This window comes from Hylobates moloch, unplaced genomic scaffold (assembly GCF_009828535.3).
Source record: "Hylobates moloch isolate HMO894 unplaced genomic scaffold, HMol_V3 SCAFFOLD_13, whole genome shotgun sequence".
Lineage (NCBI taxonomy): Eukaryota > Metazoa > Chordata > Mammalia > Primates > Hylobatidae > Hylobates > Hylobates moloch.
The window spans coordinates 24974490-24993961 of record NW_026652288.1 but is presented as its reverse complement, the minus strand read 5'-3'; the positions used below and the strand labels follow the sequence as shown (position 1 = coordinate 24993961).

At 53.6% G+C, this 19472-nt stretch overlaps 1 protein-coding gene across 3 annotated transcripts in view; it reads left to right on the top strand.

Moving 5' to 3' along the window:
• DNMT3A (DNA methyltransferase 3 alpha) overlaps positions 1 to 19472 on the top strand; it is a 115219-nt gene that overhangs the window by 41969 nt on the left and 53778 nt on the right. For 2 of the 3 annotated variants that reach the window (XM_032172415.2, XM_058426148.1), the window contains exons 3-4: positions 294 to 398; positions 17706 to 17976. In XM_032172415.2, coding sequence (XP_032028306.1) covers positions 294 to 398; positions 17706 to 17976 — 376 coding nt within the window. Of the gene's footprint in view, positions 1 to 293; positions 399 to 17705; positions 17977 to 19472 lie in introns of those variants that run through there. The other variant, XM_032172421.2, reaches the window with a different exon arrangement.

The following is a 19472-nucleotide window of genomic DNA, read 5'->3' as shown; positions in this document are numbered from 1 at the left end:
CTCCTGGCCTCAAGGGATCCTCCTGCCTTGGCTTCTCAAAGTGCTGGGATTACAGGCGTGAGCCACGGTGCCTGGCCAAGGATATATTTTAAGTGGGGCTCTGAGGGGTGACTCAGGCCTCACCAGGCAGAAGGGGAGTTGGTGGGGGCATATTACACAGCCCTGGAAGTGTGGCTCGTGGGATAGGAGGAGGCTGGGGCTGGAAGGGAGGCCAGGGCCAGCCCCAAACAGGCCTGGAATGCTACACTGCTTGGATCCACCTCTGGCCTCACAGGCTGTGTCTGTGCCTGCAGGACGGAGAAGAGCAGGAGGAGCCGCGTGGCAAGGAGGAGCGCCAAGAGCCCAGCACCACGGCACGGAAGGTGGGGCGGCCTGGGAGGAAGCGCAAGCACCCCCCGGTGAGTGTCGCATCCCACATACCCTCCTGTGCACACACACAACACACACGTGCCTGGGCTGTCGATGGCAGTGATGTGTGTCCTGCAGGGACCTGGAGACATTTAAGACCAGGTGATGGTGTGTACCCCTCCAGCTGCAGATACCCCATTCTTCAAATCCCACCCTCACATTTTCCTGTTTTCTTATTTATTTATTTACTTTTTTACTGAGATGGAGTCTCACTCTCTTGCCCAGGCTGGAGTGCAGTGGTGTGATCTCGGCTCACTGCAACCTCTACCTCCTGGATTCAAATAGTTCTCCCACCTCAGCCTCCCAAGTAGCTGTGATTACAGGCATGTGCCACCATTCCCGGCTAATTTTTGTATTTTTAGTAGAGGCGGGATTTCTCCCTGTTGGCCAGGCTGGTGTCAAACTCCTGACCTCAAGTGATCCGCCCACCTCGGCCTCCCAAAGTGCTGAGATTACAGGCATGAGCCACCGCACCCGGCCACATTTCTCTGTTTTCTGTATGGAGAACTGGAGGCCCTGAGAAGCCAAGGGACTTGGCTGGTTGGTCTTGGGCCTAAGACTTGGACCAGGCCCCTGACTCCTGGCCTCCCTCTGGAAGGTAAGCAAGAGGGCCTGCCAGAATCCCAGGCTGGACTAAGATCTCCCTGGACTGTCTATGCAGGCCGCTCCCTACCACACTCTCACCGTGGGTCTCAGCCCCCACCTGGAGGAAGGGAACTGAGGCCTGAGAGTCTGATCAAATGGGAAGGGGGAGATGCAGGCTGAGGAGTCTCTGTGAGGGAGCAGGAGAACCAGGGCCCTGGGGAAGGAAGTCCTGCAGGCATGTAGGCTGCAGGGCCAGCCCCAGCGCCAAGCTTCTGGAAACCAGTGCCGCTGAGGCCTGGGGGCAGCTCTGGAGAACAAGAGCCCTGGGCTGTAGGAGCCTAACTGGCTTATGTCTTAAACTCAGACATGGAGCAGTCATTATTTCCCAGCACCAGAGACAGCTGGCTCCTTTCTTTTACCCGCTTCCAGCTGAGAATGGTAAACTTGGAGCAAGAAGGTAAGGGGGAGTCAGAGGCTCTGGATTTGTTACTCAGCCCTTCGAAGAAATGTTCTCAGCAGGCATGGAGCCCAGGACTTGCTCCCTTGGGGTAGAGAGCTGGGTTGAAGGTGACTGAAGTGAAATGGGACAGTAGAGGCGGGGGGTGAGTTCCTGGAGGTGGGAGGTGTGGGAACCTGCTGGGTACCATGATGCACCCCTGCCAATTCTGCCTGAAGATTTGGGGTGGGGGGGCGGAGTGAAGTCATTTTACTGGTAAGTAATTTTAAACCTTTTAATATTAAAGCAAACGTGGGTATGTTATGGCCTGGAATGAAAAATTCACGTGACATTGAAAGATAAAACGGGGCTTCAGAGAGGACTTTCGGGCTGGCAGCAGACTCCAGATTCCCAGGGCCCCTGCACCCTCCCTTACCCACAGGGCACCTTGATGGAGAAGGTGTGGGAGGAGAGCCAGGCTGGAGTCAGAGCACACTGGTGACTCCATATTTGCAGCGTGCCCTGCCTCTCTCCTGAGGCTTGGCAACGTGCAATCTGCTAAGCAGACTCCTCGTGTCCCCGTCCAGTTTCTGAGGACAAGAGCCACTACCTGTAGCAAATAAAGACCCAGCAACCCTTTGACTCATCTTTGTGAGTCTCTGGAATCAGAGGGTAGCCACATCGCTGAGAGGTGGAGTGAAGCACTTGGGTGAAAAGGTACAAGGAAGTCAGGGGCAGGAGTGTGGGGACATCACCTAGGCAATGACAGAAGAGGGGCATGGCCGAGTGAGGGGAGAGGGGCTGGCGGTCCTACATCCCCTAGCCTGAAGCACGCTCCAGTGCAGAAGGAAAAACACTGTCTTTGGGGTCCAAGAGACCTGAGTTCAAATTCTGGCTCCACCACTGACCACCTGTGTAACCTTGAACTGCTGCTGCCTGAACCTCAGGTTCCCCTTCTAAAAATAGAGGAGAAAAGGATGCATTCCTCCTTGCCCCTGTGAGAATGAAATGGTGCAAGCACCAAGAAGCCTCAGCAAAGGTCGGGCCTGCCCCTGCCTGGCCAAACCTTTCCTCTTCAGGAGGCCACGGCAACCATAGTTTGACAGAAGAGCAGCACCTTGATTTAATGCTTCCCAGCATGCGTCCTTGAGCAAGTCACCTAACCTCTCTGGGCTGCTTCCTCATTGGGAAAACATGGCTGCCAGTAAAACCTGCCCTGCCCACCTCCTGGGGCACTTGGCAAACAGCAAAACAGTCCAAATGTGCAGGCTGGGCCAGGCGCAGTGGCTCGTGCCTGTAATCCCAGCAATTTAGGAGGCCGAGGCGGGTGGATCACCTGAGGTCAGGAGTTTGAGACCAGCCTGGCCAACATGGTGAAACCTTGTCTCTACAAAAATACAAAAATTAGCCGGGCATGATGGCGGGTGCCTGTAATCCCAGTTACTCGGGAGGCTGAGGCAGGAGAATCGCTTGAACCTGGAAGGGGAAGGTTGCAGTGAGCCAAGATTGTGCCACTGCACTCCAGCCTGGGCAACAGAGCGAGACTCCGTCTCAAAAAAAAGAAAAAAAAAAAAAAGTGCAGAGCTGGCTGTGTAAAAAACCTGTTCCACTGCAGGGCCCAGTGTCCACCAGGCTGGGGTGCAGGCCTGTGGGGTGGGAGCCCAGCATCGGCCTCTCAGCAGCCCTGGGAGGCGGGGCACATCCCGTGCCCCTTGTGGCCTGGATGTGTTCTAGCCCAAGTCCTAGGTTACACCTGACGTCGACTGGCCTCTCAGGAGAGGCCCAGGGTGAGGAGGAGCATGGGAAAGGTGAAGCTGATTGGGAAGTCAGCTGTTGGGAAAGCGACTCCTTGCACATTGGAGGAACCGAGAGAGACTGACCCAGAGGACAGCAGCCAGCATGGCCCTTCCTGGGAGCCCATGTTGGGGGATTCCTGCTGCAGCCAAGGCTCAGCCCTTCTGGCTGCAGGTGCTGGTCCTGGCCTCTTCCCCTCCCATGCAGGAGCACAGGAGAGAGGGCTTCTGAGGACCTGTTGCAGCTGCGGCCCTGGGAATAGATTTGCCAGGGAGCTTTAAAGCAGCTGAGTGTGTCATCCAGCTAAGCCTGGGGAGGGAGCTTGGCTCAGGTCCTGACAGGTGTGACGGGGGATGGGGACTGGGAAGTAAGAGATGAAACCCTGGCTGGAGACTGTGAGCTTCCACAGCCGGCGCTGGACAGGGAGCGTCCAGATATACCCACTAGTGCCCTCACCAGGTCCCACCCCCAAGCTCGAGAAATCCTGGGCTCTCTCCTCCTTTTGCCCCCAAGGACTATCTGTCTTGGCCTTCAACAGGCATCTGTCCCTGAGTGCCTTCTGCCCCCTGGCATTGCCCTCACCCAAACCAGACTCCACCTGCCCCCTGCATGCCCAGGCCAGTGTGCTCCCTTCACGACAAACACTTTCCACTTCCTGAGCACTGACCACGTGCGGGAAGCCACCAGAGGAAGATACCTTCTATTTCAGTCAAGTGTGCTGGAGAGAGGAGGCCACACATAATCACAGTAAATGTAGCACCGGCACGTCCTTCTTCAGGAACCCCCGGGACTCCATTTTTTAGGGGACAGGATCTGAATTCCAGCCCCTCACCATCTGACTACTTCCCCTGCTATGCCTGATGCCACCCCTTTGGCCACAGAAACCTCACCTTCTCACTGCTTCCCAAACACAACAGCCAGCCATTCCTCCTGCCCGCCCCTTACACAGTTCCACAGCCTGCCTTCTCTCCGCCTGCCCCAGCACCACAGCTCGGCAGAATCTAGCCTGAAAATGAAGCCCAGTTCAGCCACTGTGACCCACATTGGCCTCTCCCTTCTCAAACTGTCTCTAAAATTAATAAAAATGAACTGATAAAGACAAGTTCCAAGCCTACCGATCATACACATGGGACTGCAGTGGTCTGCAGACCTCACTTTGAGAAGCATTGGTTGTTACCTGTTGGTACAGAACTGAGTATAACTATTCAGAAGCTTTTATGTGTGTGTGACAATGTTGCCACATCCACGTGCTGTGATTTTACATTTTACAACCGTATCATTTCTTGGTGCATTGAGCATTTAAAAATCTGAAACCAAAGCTTGAGCTTTCACCCCCAACAGTTTGAAAATGCACCGCCATTGCATAATCGCTGAGCTGTGCCACACTGAGTTTGCCTGCTTCACTGAGGACAGAGACCAGCAGTAAAGGCTCATGGTTATGCAGCATGTTACTGCCTACAAAGGCCTTTTACAGGGGGTACCTCATTGGATGCCGACAAACCTGTGTGAGGTAGTTGGGGACCACTTTCATTATCCCCACATTCGGAAGAAGAGACCGAGGTTCAGAGAAGATGATCAGGACTTGGACTTCACACCTCCCAACTGCAAAGCCTATGGTGGTTTTTTCTCCTTATCACTGCAGCCATGCAGTTTGGCTACTGGGTACCTACCCAGGGGTCCTCTTTCAGTTAATATGTGAATTCAGGGCTGCTGGAAAAAGTGTGTGGAACTGGTCCAAAAAGCATACAAAGAAAATGTAACTGAAGAGAGTTATTGACACAAATACCAGGGAGCCTGTGTGTAAGTGCCGAAGGCTGCAGGGGGCTGAGGGCAAAGAGGTGGGCCTGCTTAAAACCAGCAACGGCCTAGTTGTCTGCAGCACTGGCCAGAGAGCCAGGATGCTGCAGTCAGAGCCGGCAACAGGAAACAGGAAGTCAGCTGCAGGGCAGGGCGGGGCTTAGGAAGGGAGCTGGCACCTGGGCCAGGGCCTGCGGGCTGGCCAGTGCCCATGATAGGGAGGCGGGGGCCGGTGCGTGGAGCTGAGCCCATCCGTGGGTGTGAGGTGGGGAGGAAGGGGCAACCTCTAAGGATGTTGCAGGGTGACAAGTGTGGGTGTCTGAGGCTGGTTCCTGCCTGGTCGCCAGCCCAGACAGTCCTGCAGAGAGGCCTTTGTCCTTCGTGGGTGGTTCCGGTTGGAGCCCTGAAGGGAGAGTTTCTGCCTTTGCCCACCAGGCCCTGGGGGGTGAGTGGCCTTGTGGGGCTCCATCCCCTATTTACTAGCGATGCGTATTTATTCATTGACGATTTATACCCACCAACTTCCTCCAGGGTTATTTTTGCTCAGAGGGAGCACTCTGAGGTCACCTCCTGCTAAGAATAACCCAGAATGGGAGGGAGGAGGAGGAGGGGGCCAGGCGCTGGTGCTGAGCTCAGCTGAGCCCAAGCTGGTGTTAGGGCTGACCCTCCAACACCGCAGGAGTGAGCCAGTCCAAGAGGGCAAACTGCCCCACTTCAGAGCGGATGACTTGGGGTAACCTAAATGGGGAAGTCAGGGAACCATTCTGCTGCAGGCAAAAGTCAGCTAGGTACAGCTTATGGCAGCTGTTGGAGGTTTGCAGCACTGGCTAGCTTTCCAGCCTAATAGGACCTTTGATTGTTCTCCAAGTGAAGACAGAGCTCAGCAGCCCTGCTTGTTTTCAGATCAGAGCCGCTCCTGGGCTAACCCTCCGGACCTCGGCTGGGTGACATGGTGCCCCTAGCTTTTATGCACACAACTTCCTGACATCGTGTCTCCCACTCCTGGGCTGCAGCCCTTGGCCCACCCCCGGAGGTGGCTTTTCTTCCTGTGAGGCTGCATCAGTACACGCTGCTGCCCACTCTGTCTCCTCATGTTTTGGAAGGCGTGAGGAAGATAGGCCAACACACTGCTTGTGAGGTAGAGCCTATGGTTATGAACCTTGCAGCTCCACCCACCCACTCCCCGACCTGAGTGGTGAAATCAACGCCCGCTACTGGAGTGCCGCATGGAAGGACCTAGCCCGTGGTGGGGACTTAAGTGCAGTGGGACTCCTAAGGATGCTGGGGAAGCCAGGGAAGACAGAGGAGGTGGGGCTTGACCTGGGCCTTAGAAAGGAGGTGACATTTGGAGAAGTCAAGGGGAAAGTGAGAGGCACCGCCGACCCCAGCTGAGCTGGGTGTGGAGGAAGGAAGACATGCAGGGCGGGGCGAGTGTGGGGAGGCCCAAAGGCAGGGGCCGTGAGCATGCAGGCACAGGCCTGGCTGAGGGGACTAGGGATTCATTGAAAAATGTATATGGGGCTGGGTGCAATGGCTCACGCCTGTAATCCCACCACTTTGGGAGGCCGAGGCGGGTGGATCACTTGAGGCCAGGAATTCGAGACCAGCCTGGCCAACATGGCAAAACCCCATCTCTACTAAAAATACAAAAAAGCCGAACGTGATGGCACATACCTGTGGTCCCAGCTACCTGGGAGGCTGAGGCATGAGAATCGCTTGAACCTGGGCAGGCAGAGGTTGCAGTGAGCCAAGATTGTGCCACTGCACTCCAGCCTGGGCTACAGAGGGAGACTCTGTCTCAAAAAAATAAATTTATTTATATGTATATATATATATATATATATATATACATATAAAATAAATAGTAGCTGGGTATGGTGGTACACCTGTGGTCGCAGCTACTTGGGAGCCTGAAGCAGGAGGATCTCTTGACCCTGGGAGGTTGAGGTTGCAGTGAGCCATAATTGTGCCACTGCACTCCAGCTGGGTGACAGAGCAAAACCCTGTCTCAAAGAAAGAAGAAAAATGTTCTCAATCTTGATTGGAAAGGTAGTTTGCAGGCAGCCTGAGGGGCTTTTACTCTTTATCCTCTCTGAAAAATGTGTTATCTGGAAGGTTGTGAGGAGGCGGATATGACGTGATGGGAGTCGTGTTTGAGAAATTGGCTCTGGCACCCATGAGCATGGCGTTCATTCCTGAGCATGAGCACATGCTGGGAGAGGGGAGGGGGCGGGGGCGCCAGCAAAGTCCCAGGGCCTGTGGGGGGTGGCAGTGGCGGGGCAGAATTGGCCAAGCCTATGCTGCTGGCCCTGGGAACACTGGAGAGGAAGGGGCGAAAGGAGGCCCTAGCAATGGCACAACAGGGACAGCATCAGCGTTGTTGTCAGAGACGAGGCTTCTGGAAGGGAGCAGATGGGGAAGGGGCCCCTGTCGAGGCCACCTTACATAGCTGGTCTTATTTGGGGAGCATTTAAGTAGAATCTCAGAATCTCCTTTTTTTTTTTTTTTTTTCCCAAAAATAATCCCCCTGTTTATTTTCATCTCTCCACATCCCAGGGCCACCTTCAGCAAGTCATTCATTCCCACAGGTCCTGGCTTTGGTGGCCTTCCTGGGCCCCCATGAGCTTTTCTAGGGCCCGGGCTGCACCTGCATCATTCCTCCTGTTGCAGGTACGTGCCGGCACACGCATCGGAGGAGACCTGTTGACATGGGTTTTCTTTCATCATCCCCACCTAGAGAATTTTGTACATTTTGGTTCTCCTACCTCAAGAAAGACATAAGCGAGTTGGAAAAGCTCCAGAGAAGGGCACTAAATTGATCAAGGGGAAGGCAAGGCTGCCAAGAGAGGACAGACTAAAGAGATTAGGACTCCCCGGTCTGCAGAGACAAAGGCAGAGGACGTGATTAAGGCTATGAAATCATGTCGGGTGCGGTGGGCTGAGCACAGCACAGCTGGGGGGCAGAGGGAGGACACCCATTAGAAATTTCAGAAAGGTAAATGAAGCACAGAAAAGACAGCACCGTCTTCCATGGTGGGTTCCCTTCTTACCAAATCTGTCACCCTAGGGATGGCAGAAATTGAAAACAGAAGCAACTTCAAAAGAGATTTACTTAATGTATGGGATCTCTCATACATAATGACTTTTTGGTTTTGGTTTTTGTTTTGAGACAGAGTCTCACTCTGTTGCCCAGGCCGGAGTGCCACTGCACGATCTCGGCTCACTGCAACCTTTTTCTCCCAGGTTCAAGCAATTCTCCTGTCTCAGTTTTCTGAGTAGCTGGGATTACAGGCATGCACCACCATGCCTGGCTAAATTTTTTTTTTAAGGGTCGAAGGGATTTATTGAAAATGAAAGTACACTCCACAATGTGAGAGCGGGCCTGAGCATAGGGGGCTCAAAGGCCATTTTTTTGTATTTTTAGTAGAGATGGGGTTTCACCATGTTGGCCAGGCTGGTCTCGAACTCCCAACCTCAGATGATCCGCCTGCCTTGGCCTCCCAAAGTGCTGGGATTACAGGCGTGAGCCACTGAACCCAGCCAGCATAATGGCTTTTTAAAGGGAGCCTCCAGCTCACTCTGAAATCCTTTGAGGTTGACTTCAAAAAGCACAGCCAGGCCCTTTTCCAGGTGGACCAGTGTCCCCGCTGGAAACAGAACCCTGAGTGGGCCGGCCACTCACCACGCATGGTCATTCTGGCATCCATTTGTCGTGGCTTGTGATGGCCTAGCCAGGCCACGGACTGAGTGACCTCTAAGGCTTTGCTGAGCCCAGAGTTCTCTCCTCAGACACACGGGTGGAGAGATCTCTGGGCAGGAGGGAGACAGGCAGCTCCCAGCAGACGTGGTAAGGGGAATGTTAGGACCTGGAGGGGGTGCCCAGGCTGGGACGAGAGTTTCCAGAGTCGGCCCTCTGTGGCCTCTGGTCCTGCCATACCTGACCCCACTGGCTGCGCTTTTAGCCACCCTACAGGGAAAACGGAAATTGGAAGAGTCAGGGTCCTAGCTTCATAGCGTTGGAGCCTGCTCCATCCACCCCAGGAAGGCTGAGCAAGGGGGCTTCTGGGGACCCCTGGCCCCTCCTGGAGTGGGCATGGGGCAGGCATCTCTGGCTCTCCCTGCCACAGGCCACTTCCAGCTGCTATCAGATCTCTGGTAAGGGCTGCCAGGGGGAAGGGGGCTGCAGGAAGGGCGGGGGCGGGCAGTCGTGGCCCCGTGCCAATGCTTCGGGGGTAGAGCTGCCCTGCTTACGTGGACATGCAGCTGTTTCCTGAAACTGGAGTCAACCTGGAAAGATTCAGGCTGGTTGAGGGTGATGGGCCTGCAGAGCCGAGGAACTGGAAGGAGCGAGGAATTGCGGTGTGAGTGGAGGGGCTCACTGGTGTGTTTGTGTTGGCATCGCTCAGCTTCCTTGCACCCCTCTGTCCTGTGGCTGGCAGTGGGTGTCTGCAGGCGTGGGGGTGCCTCCTTCTCCTTTCTGTGCATGTGACGGTGAAGAGTCCGTGGCTGGCCTGATGCCAGGGTTCCCGGGTGGCATGGAACGGATCTCATGGAGGCCTTAAAAGCACCATGGCAGGCCCGGCCCTCTGGGTGACCAAGGTGAGGTCGCCCCTGCATCTGCTGGGCTCTGGGGAAGAAGGCAAGAGGAGCTCCCGGTGGGAACGGAAGAGGCAGGGGAGGAGGGAGAATGGCATCTACCCACCCCCCACCCCACAGGACCCCCCTTCTCAGGTGAGTGCTGCATGTGGGCTGCAGCCTGGGGACAGGGCTCCTTACCCCAGGTGCCAGGGCCTCATCTCCCCTGTGCCATGACCCTCACCTCTCCTCCTCCTGGGTTTTAGTTTTTCTGTGTAAATAACTATAGTAAAGCAACACTTAAAAATCACTTCTGGCCAGGCGAGGTGGCTCATGCCTGTAATCTCAGTACTTTGGGAGGCCAAGGTGGGTGGATTACCTGAGGTTGGGAGTTCGAGACCAGCATGGCCAACATGGCGAAACCCCATCTCTACTAAAAATACAAAAATTAGCCGGATGTGGTGGCACACGCCTGTCATCCCAGCTACTAGTGGGGGCTGAGGCAGGAGAATCGCTTGAACCCGGGAGGCAGAGGTTGTAATGAGACGAGATCATACCATTGCACTCCAGCCTGGAGAACAGAGTGAGACTGCGTCTCAAAAAAAAAAAAAAAATCACTTCCATAAAATTAGCTGGATGTGGTGGCACATGCCAGTGGTCCCAGCTCCTTGGGAGGCTGAGATAGGAAAATCGTTGAATTTGAGGCTGCAGGGAGCTATGGTCACACCACTGCACTCCAGCCTGGGCAGCAGAGTGAGACCTTGTCTCAAAAAAAATTTTTTTTGTAATTACTTCCGTAAAAATAAAAAGTTAGGTGTGGTGGCAGGCACCTGTAGTCCCTGGTACTAGTGAAACTGAGGCGGGAAGATTGCTTGAGCCCAGGAATTCAGGGCCACAGTGAGCCGTGATCGTGCCACCGCACTCCAATCTGAGTGACAAAGTGATATCCTGTCTCTTAAAAAAAAGAAAAAGAAAAATCGCCTCCCCATATTGGGAGTTTCAGACATTGCCCCACCCTGGGAGGCAAGGCTTTGCCTGGAGTGAAGGAGGGGCAGGAGGTCTGGGTCTGGCCCAGACTTTGGGCAAAGGGGGAAGAGGAGGCGGCGGCAGGGCTGGGGAATTGGTTCTGGCTGGGCAGGCCACAGCAGAGGGCTCCTCCTTGCCTTGCCTCTGGCTTTTGCTTGAGTTGAGCGCTGCTCAGGGGAGGGCCAGCAGCCTCTGCCCGGCCTTTCTTGGGCACTGCACTGCCGCCTCTGCCTTCTCCGAACCCTGGGGGTGTTTGTGAGCTTGCGCTTTTCTGAGACTCAACCCAGAGCGGGAGTCGGCCTTCAAATGCCTCGCCTGTACCTGGGCCATCCTGGAAGCTTTACTGCTCAGAGGCGTGTGACCCAAGGCAGACCTCAGAAAAGCGAGTATCGTTCCAGCTCCCCTAGGATCCCCGTGAAAATTATATTTACTAATTTTATAAGCATATGTATGCCCAGTCCTGTGTGGGATGCTAGAGAGCCGTAGGTGGAGAGGCCTACAAAGTTAAAGAAGATCGGCCGGGTGCGGTGGCTCACCCCTGTAATCCCAGCACTGGGAGGTGGATGGATCACCTGGGGTCAAGAGTTTGAGACCAGCCTGGCCAACATGGAGAAACCCCACCTCTAAAAATACGAAAATTAGCCAGGCATGGTGGCAGGCGCCTGTAATCCCAGCTACTCGGGAGGCTGAGGCAGGAGAGTCGCTTGAATCCGGGAGGTGGAGGTTGCAGTGAGCCAAGGTCACGCCACTGCACTCACGTGGGCAACAGAGCGAGACTCGGTCTCAAAAAAAAAAAAAAAAAGTTAAATAAGGCAAGGCTCACAGTCGAGGAGGGAGGCCACAGTAAACAGATAATTAGATTCAGAGGTATGAGGTGTAAGGAGATTGGGTGAGAAAGCGCTTTGTAAACAAACGTGGCATGCATCGGCTGGGACAGGAGTGACAGCTGCGGTGGGTTCACCCCCACCCTTCAGGGCGAGGCTGGGCCAGCAGCTGTCCACACCTGCCAACTACGGGGGGCTGAGGGGTCCAGATCCTTCCACACCCAGACTTTAAAATGCTCCTTAGAAGACAGAAAGTAGAAGAGTGGTGACTGGGGGAGAGGCGACTGGGAAGTTAGTGTTGAATGGAGACAGTTTCTTTTTGGGATCGTGGAAAAGTTCTGGAGATGGATGGGGGTAAAGGTTGTATAACCATGAGAGTGTACTTAAAGTACACTTGAAAATGGTTAAAATGGTAAATGTTATGTATGTTTTACCCCAGTTTTTTAAAAGTTTAAAAAAGTGTTTCTAGGCCAGGCACAGTGGCTCATGCCTGTAATCCCAGCACTTTGGGAGGCCGAGGTGGGTGGATCACGAAGTCAGAAGTTCAAGACCAGTCTGGCCAAGATGGTGAAATCCCGTCTCTACTAAAAATACAAAAGTTAGCCAGGCATGGTGTCAGTGAGCTGAGATAACGCCACTGCACTCCAGCCTGGGCGACAGAGCGAGACTCCATCTCCCTCTGTCGCCCAGGCTGGAGTGCAGTGGCGCGATCTTGGCTCACTGCAAGCTCTGCCTCCTGGGTTCACACCATTCTCCTGCCTCAGCCTCCCCAGCAGCTGGAACTACAGGCGCCTGCCACCACGCCTGGCAAATTTTTTGTATTTTTAGTGGAGACCGGGATTTCACCATGTTAGCCAGGATGGTCTCAATCTGCTGACCTCGTGATCTACCTGCCTCAGCCTCCCAAAGTGCTGGGATTACAGACGTGAGCCACCACGCCTGGCCAAAAAAAGTGTTTCTTAAGCCAGGCATGGTGGCTCATGCCTGTAATCTCAGCATTTTGGGAGGCTGAGGTGGGCGGATCACCTGAGGTCAGGAGTTTGAATCCAGCCTGGACAACATGGTGAAACCCCATTTTTACCAAAAATACAAAAAGTTAGCCAAGTGTGGTAGCAGACACCTGTAATCCCAGCTACTTGGGAGGCTGAGGCAGGAGAATCGCTTGAACCCAGGAGGCGGAGGTTGTAGTGAGCCGAGATTGCGCCACTGCGCTCCAGCCTGGGCAACAAGAGCGAAACTCTATCTCAAAAAAAAAAAAAGCGTTCCTTAGATAAAGACAGTCCCTGTCCTTGCCCCTACCCTCAGCCCAGGGTTTTTCAAAGACATTATTGCCATTTTGTCTAGACTAAATCTCTGTTGGGGCGGGGGGGTCCTCTGGTGGGGTGTTTAGCAGCTTCCCTAGCCTCTACTTACTAGATGCCAGCACCTCACCCTAACCATGTGGCAGCCAAAAACGTCTTCACACACATGCCAAAATGTCCTGGTGGGGAGGTAGCAAAATCGCCCCAGTTGAGAACTACGGCCTTAACCTGCCTCAAAAAGCTGCTCACAGGAGAGGACAGAGGAAAAGCCGGAGGCAAGGTGGGGGTTCTGCCCAGAAGGAAAGCGAAGGTTGGCAAACTCGGAGGGACCCCAGGAAGTGGTGGGCAGGATTTGAAGACCCAAAGTGAGGCATACTGGGTGTGGGTAGGTGGTCAGTGGGTGACAGGACCAAGCCGTACTGAAACCTAGAATGATACTAGATTCACGACCCTCCTGTGGCCCCCATCTGGCCCCACACGGGAGAAGTGACGGGTACTTACTGCGGCTTTTCCCGTTCTGAAATTGTCACCTGCAGCTGCACCTGCTGGTGGTGCCTTCTAGGATGGTCGGCACCCCCAACCCAGCCTTCTCCCAGATAATGGGCAACATGAGTATCTCGGGGGTGTGCTGTGTCTCTTTCAAGATGACTGTCAAAATAAAAGGAAACAAAAGCAGATTGTTTAACAGACATGGCAGCAAAGCTGAAACTCCCTATAGCTTGAGTGCAGGAGGTTCTCACTTTTAGCCTTATCTTTGCCATTCAAAAATCAATTGTGAATATTGTCTGAGCACCTGTCAGGTGCCCCACTCCCTGCTAAGTCTAGCCGAATTGAGCAAAGTCTTTGCCCTCCAGAGGTCAACAAGCTGTGGAGACAGGGGAAAGGAGGGGAGGAGAGTGGCTGGGAGGAGGACATGGAGTTGGGGGCAGAAGAGGCCAGGCCTGGCTGGGGTACCCCTCCCTCCTGGGCTTCCAGGCTGAGGTTTCTGCCCTTGTCACCAGGGATGGCTCCTTCAGTGAGCACCCAGCTCTTCCCCAGAGACTTGGACAGTTGCTTCAGGCCATTTGACTGGGACCTTGTTCCTTCCTCTGGATGGTTTTGTTCTGCTGGTTACCCTGAGCCCCAGAGAGCCCCATTGAGGGGCCACACTTAGCTTGAGGGAGTTCTTGATGGGTAGGATGAATCAAGGATTGAGCGTGGCAGAAGTCATTGCCCCCCGCCAATCCCAGAACTTTGGCTGAATCGTCTCATCCAGAACCCAAGAGAGCAGGTGAGCAGGAGGGGAATGGTTGGGCAGAGGACGGTGTGGACCAGATGCGGGAGTGGGGATTTCAGCGGGTGAGCTAACCTGGGGCTGGAAATGTGCAACATGCCCCACTCGCCCATCATCTGCCCAGCATGCCCGGCTCCCACATGGCTTTGGGGGCATCTCTGGGAGAATGGCGCATCTGGTGCTGTTGCAGACTGGGGTCTGTGGGCAAGGCCAGGGCAGGGCTTATTCGTGTGCATGAATGACTGGGTTGGTCGGGAGCCTGGGGCTGTGTTGGGCCTCAGAGCCGGCCCTCATAGGTCTCTATGCTACGGAGCCAGCAGTCAACAGGAAGTGAGTCCCAGCATGAGAGGAGGCCATGTGGTCCCAGGCAGGAAGTGAGTGACAGTGGAGTTGCCTCCAGCAGCTTTGCAGGGCTCAGAGCCTGCCCCAATCTGAGGTGTCTGCAGGGCAGCAAATGATAGAAGAAAGGAAGATGCAGCCATGAAAAAGTCTGGCTCTGACCTAAGCTTCTTAGCTCAAGTTGGCCAGGCAGGACCCCACGCACACCTCCGTGGTAGTGCCATGTTGGGGGCTTTGGGGTACCTGGAACAGCTGGACCCCAGAAGATGGCTGCAGTGCAGGGGTACACTCCATTCTTCAGGCTGCTGGGGCTCATGACCGAGCCTTGAAGGGTGACAGGGTTTACACCAGGGAGGACCATTCTAGGCTGGAAATGCCCTCTTTGCTTAAGCAGGGAGGGAGGAGAGGTGTTCTGAGTTCTGGGGAGGGTCTTGACACACAGGATGGAGGCAGGGGCGATAGGCAGGGGTCTGCTGTTCCACTTTCCTTCCTGGATTTGGCCTTCCTGGCTCTGCTGGCATCAGCCCAAGCCCCCAAGCGCAGCGGAGGACTTCTCGCTTTTACCAGTCACCTCCTCTTCCTCTCGTTGCAGCCCTCTGCCTCCAACTGCTGAGGAGTACACACATGCAGCTTTCTGTGGGTGCTTCCCTCCTGGAAGCCGGCCTGCCCAGCTGCCCTGCACAGCAGGAAAGGAGCTTGGCAGGCCCTGCAGTTCCTTCTGCTCCCCCTCTGGCTGCTCCCTGTGCCCAGGTCCCCGTCCAGGGAGGAAAGCATACCTGAGAAGACTCTGGTTTTGTTTTTGTTTTTGTTTTCCCAAGGCCCTTGTCCCTAATTGCCACCTCTGGGGGTTCCTCGCCGAATAACAGTGGGTTCAGAGTTCAAGTCCTAGACCGTTAGAGCGAAAGCAGCCTTGGAAATAGGGCTTTGCAGGGGAGGGGCTGGGGACCCAGTGCTGTCTCAGGCTGTGCACTCGAGTGGTGGGAAACTCTGGAGGGAATTGGGCAGTATCTCTGCACATTTAGCTGGACAGGCCCTTTCACCCGGCCTGACCACTTCTGGAACTCCGTCCCATGGAAACACGCAGCTGTACAGAGCTGTAAGTGCAAGGGTGTTCACTGCAGCGAAAAGCAAATCAGCCCAAATGCCCACCATCAGGGAACGGCATGCATACATTTTGGAGCATCCAGATCCATCTGCACTGGGATGGAGGGATGCCCACTCTGCTTGTTAAGTGAAAAAGCAAGTTGCAGAACATTACGACTAGTATGATACCCTTTTGGAAAAAAACATTTCTGGATCTGGTATAAACATGTAAACACATGATTGTCTGATAGAAAAAATCTGAAAGGATGTCATGAATTTAATAATGGGTAGTTAGGGAGTGTTGGGGATAGGAGTGAATAGAGTTTAACCTTTTAATTTTCCTTTTTTTGTATAGTTTGATTTTTTTTTTTTTTCTGTGAGTCGTCTTTGCCAGGGCTAGTGCAGTGGGCATTTCAGTCACACCTCTGGTTCAAGTGTTCTCCTGCCTCAGCCTCCATGCGCCACCATGCCCAGCTAATTTTTAGTAGAGACAGCGTTTTGCCATGTTGGCCAGGCTGGTCTCAAACTCCTGACCTCAGGTGATATGCGACGGAGCCCGCCTCAGCCTCCCAAGTGCTAGGGTTATAGGCGTGAGCCACCACGCCTGGCTATAGTTTGATTTTTTTATGATATATGTGTCTGACTTTCATAAGTAGAAAAAAAAAGACAAGAAAGACAAAATCTCCATTGGTCTAGACCAGTCATCTCCACCTGACAGGTGGGGAAACTGAGGTGCTGAGAGCAGTGCCTTCCTTATCTGAGGCTTGCTGAGCTGATGCTGCCTTTCTACTGGGTAGGTGTTCCGCATACGGAGCCAGCGCGGCAGAGTTGCTGAGTGCAGCCTGGTGCCTGTGGGTGTGGCAGAGTGCCGAGCCGTGGGGACCCCTGCCTGTTCCTGTCCCATGCTGGACACCTCCATTCTTCTTGAGATGTCCTGGCCCACTTGCCTCTGGATGGCTGAGGACTGAATATATACACACAGCAGAGCACACAGCAGGCACCCAGCTCTCCTGCTCTTGCTTTGTCCTTGCAAAGCCTGTGACCTGGAGCAAATCACAAAATTCCAGAGAGTCTCAGGTTCCTCACCTGCTTCCCAGAGAGGCTGAGAAACTCTGAGGAGGTAGGAAGTGAGGAGCTTTGTCCACTGCGCAGTGACACACACAGACAGCCAGGATTATTCTTTATTTGATTTTTATTACCTGGAACCTTAGCGAGTTCAGTTCTTAGACTCTAGGGGATAAAGAAATGATTTCCCTTGAAGGGAGAATGAGAGACCCCAGTGCTCAGGAAGAGTTGTTGCAGAGCCTGAAAATTGTTTGCCAGAGCCTTGGCTCTTCCGGGTCTGAGTGCCTGAAAGAATCTGGGGCGGCCCAGGCCAGGGGAGAAGGCTGTGCTAGGCTATGAGCCCACAGAATGCTTTTTTGGGGGTCCTCCTTCAACTCTCATGCCTCAAGAGACCAAGAGGAAAGCTGGGAGGGCACTGACCACAGAAGTTAGACCAGCCTGAGTCCCAGACTTGATCTGGTGGCACTGGAATCTTCTGGGGGAGGGGGGGTTCTTATTGGATTATAGGTGGCACAAGGAGCATTTCTTTTTTTTTTTTTCTTTTTTTTTTGAGACGGAGTCTTGCTGTGTCGCAAGGCTGGAGTGCAATGGCGTGATCTCAGCTCACTGCAACCTCTGCCTCCCAGGTTCAAGCGGTTCTCCTGCCTCACCCTCCCGAGTACCTGGGATTACAGGCACGCACCACCATCCCCAACTAACTTTGTATTTTTAGTAGAGATGGGGTTTCTCCATGTTGGTTAGGCTGGTCTTAAACTCCTGACCTCAAGTGATCCACCTGCCTCAGCCTCCCGAAGTGCTGGGATTACAGGTGTGAGCCACCACGCCTGGCCAGAGCATTTCTTTTTTAACACGGGCTGTGGAGAAGGCTTGGACGTCCTATGTAACCTCAGTGAATGGCGGTGGGGTTGGGGAGCAGATCCCTTGAGAAGTGCAACCAGGCTGGCAGATGTGCTTGGATTCTTTTCCTGTTTCTTAAGCTGGAGTCCACAGACTCATGATTTCAAGGGGTCAAGCCCAGGAATCCTTTGATGTTGAAAGCAAAATTGTGAACATATCTGTTTGCATGAAGGTTTATGTGAACACAGTTTCTGGACGGAAACTGCATAATCTTCTCTAGAATTTCAGAGTGGTCAATGATCCAAAACAGGCTAAGCCCACTGATCTAACCCTCCTCTTGTGTATCTTTCTTACATTTGCAGGTGGAAAGCAGTGACACGCCAAAGGACCCTGTGGTGATCTCCAAGTCCCCATCCATGGCCCAGGACTCAGGCCCCTCAGAGCTATTACCCAATGGGGACTTGGAGAAGCGGAGTGAGCCCCAGCCAGAGGAGGGGAGCCCTGCTGGGGGGCAGAAGGGCGGGGCCCCAGCAGAGGGAGAGGGTGCAGCTGAGACCCTGCCTGAAGCCTCAAGAGCAGTGGAAAATGGCTGCTGCACCCCCAAGGAGGGCCGAGGAGCCCCTGCAGAAGCGGGTGAGTCCTCAGCACCAGGGGCAGCCTCTTCTGGACCCACCAGCATACCCTGAGAGTCAGGGACTTGGGTCTCCAGCAGGTCCCAGGAAGGATGGAGCAAATCCTGAGGGATTTGTCGGGTCGTGGCTAAAGGTCTGCTTGCCAAGGCTGTGGCCTGGAGGCTACTGGCTGGATGCAGCCTGCACATATGTTTTATTTGGCCCATAGAGTGTTTTAAACATTTAAAAAATTAGTTGCCAGTATTTAAAAATCAAAAAATTTCACATAAAAATCTGCAGTTTGGCTTCTCATGAAAAAAAAAAAAAAAAGCTAGATCTGGCAACAGCGGGCTTTCATAACGCCAACGATTGCTAGACTGGGATAATGGCGGTCCCTCCATCGCCTTCTGTGGCTGGTTATGGGCCTTAGTTTTCTGCAGCTCTACCTGGCCTGCTTACTCTCCCATGTGCCCTGCAGCTCCTGGGGATTGCTGTATTTGTAGCCCCTGGCCTGGGCACTCAAGGGCAACAGATGCCCTGTTTGCCTCTCTGAGTGCAGAGGTCCTGGGCCCACCCTAGTTGGGCTGACTCGACTGGAAATTTGGTTGTGACAGTGGCGTGGGGAGAGGGCTGGGTGAGGGTATTCTGTGTACTGCCCAGCCCAGGCCTCTTCATCTGGGGACTTTTTGGCCTAACCCTGGAAGCCTGGAAAGTTGCCCACTTTTCTCTTTCAGGTTAAGCCAGCAATTTCAGGGCCAACCGAGCTGTAAACATGTTAGTAATGAGGACAACTAGCATTTGTACAGGGCTTCACAGTTTACAAAGCGCTTTCTCATACATTATCACATTTGATCCTCCCAGGGCCCTGCCAGGTTGTTTTGCATATGTGCATTTTAATTTCAAAAAGTCTTCCTTCCAAGCGTGTATGATGGAATGAGTAAATTGATTAATTGGCGTAACGTATTTTACATGGATCCAACCTAATGTTCGTGCAGGATAGAGAACATTTCCAGAATACAAATTTCCAAACTTATTAAGAAGCTTTTATTCATTTGTTATTCAACAAATATGTATGATGCTCCCACTATGTGCAGAACACTACAGAGGGAATCTGTATTAGTTGTTTTATTTACTCCTCTACCAAACAATCTTATTCAAGAGATATGATTATCCTCATTTTCAGGAGAAAAATATCGAGGCTTAAAGTGATGATGTGACTTGCTCATGGTGCCCAACCCTTAAGTGGCAGATCCAGGGCTCATTCAATCCTGGTCTCGTGCCTTTCTACTATTTTCCGCTGTCCTGGAATGGGGCTTGGTGCGGAGATGGGTCCTGAACTGTCTGGGCCTCTTGCACGTATTCTGATACTTCCCGGGAGTGGGAAGGGCCTGAGAGGAGTGAAACAGATGAGGAAAGGGAGAAGACACCATCCTTCCCATTAACAATGCCAGGTGTGTGAGAGAACCCATCAGCCCTGCCCTTCCAAATGTGGTGGTTCCTATGGGCTGACTGCAGTTG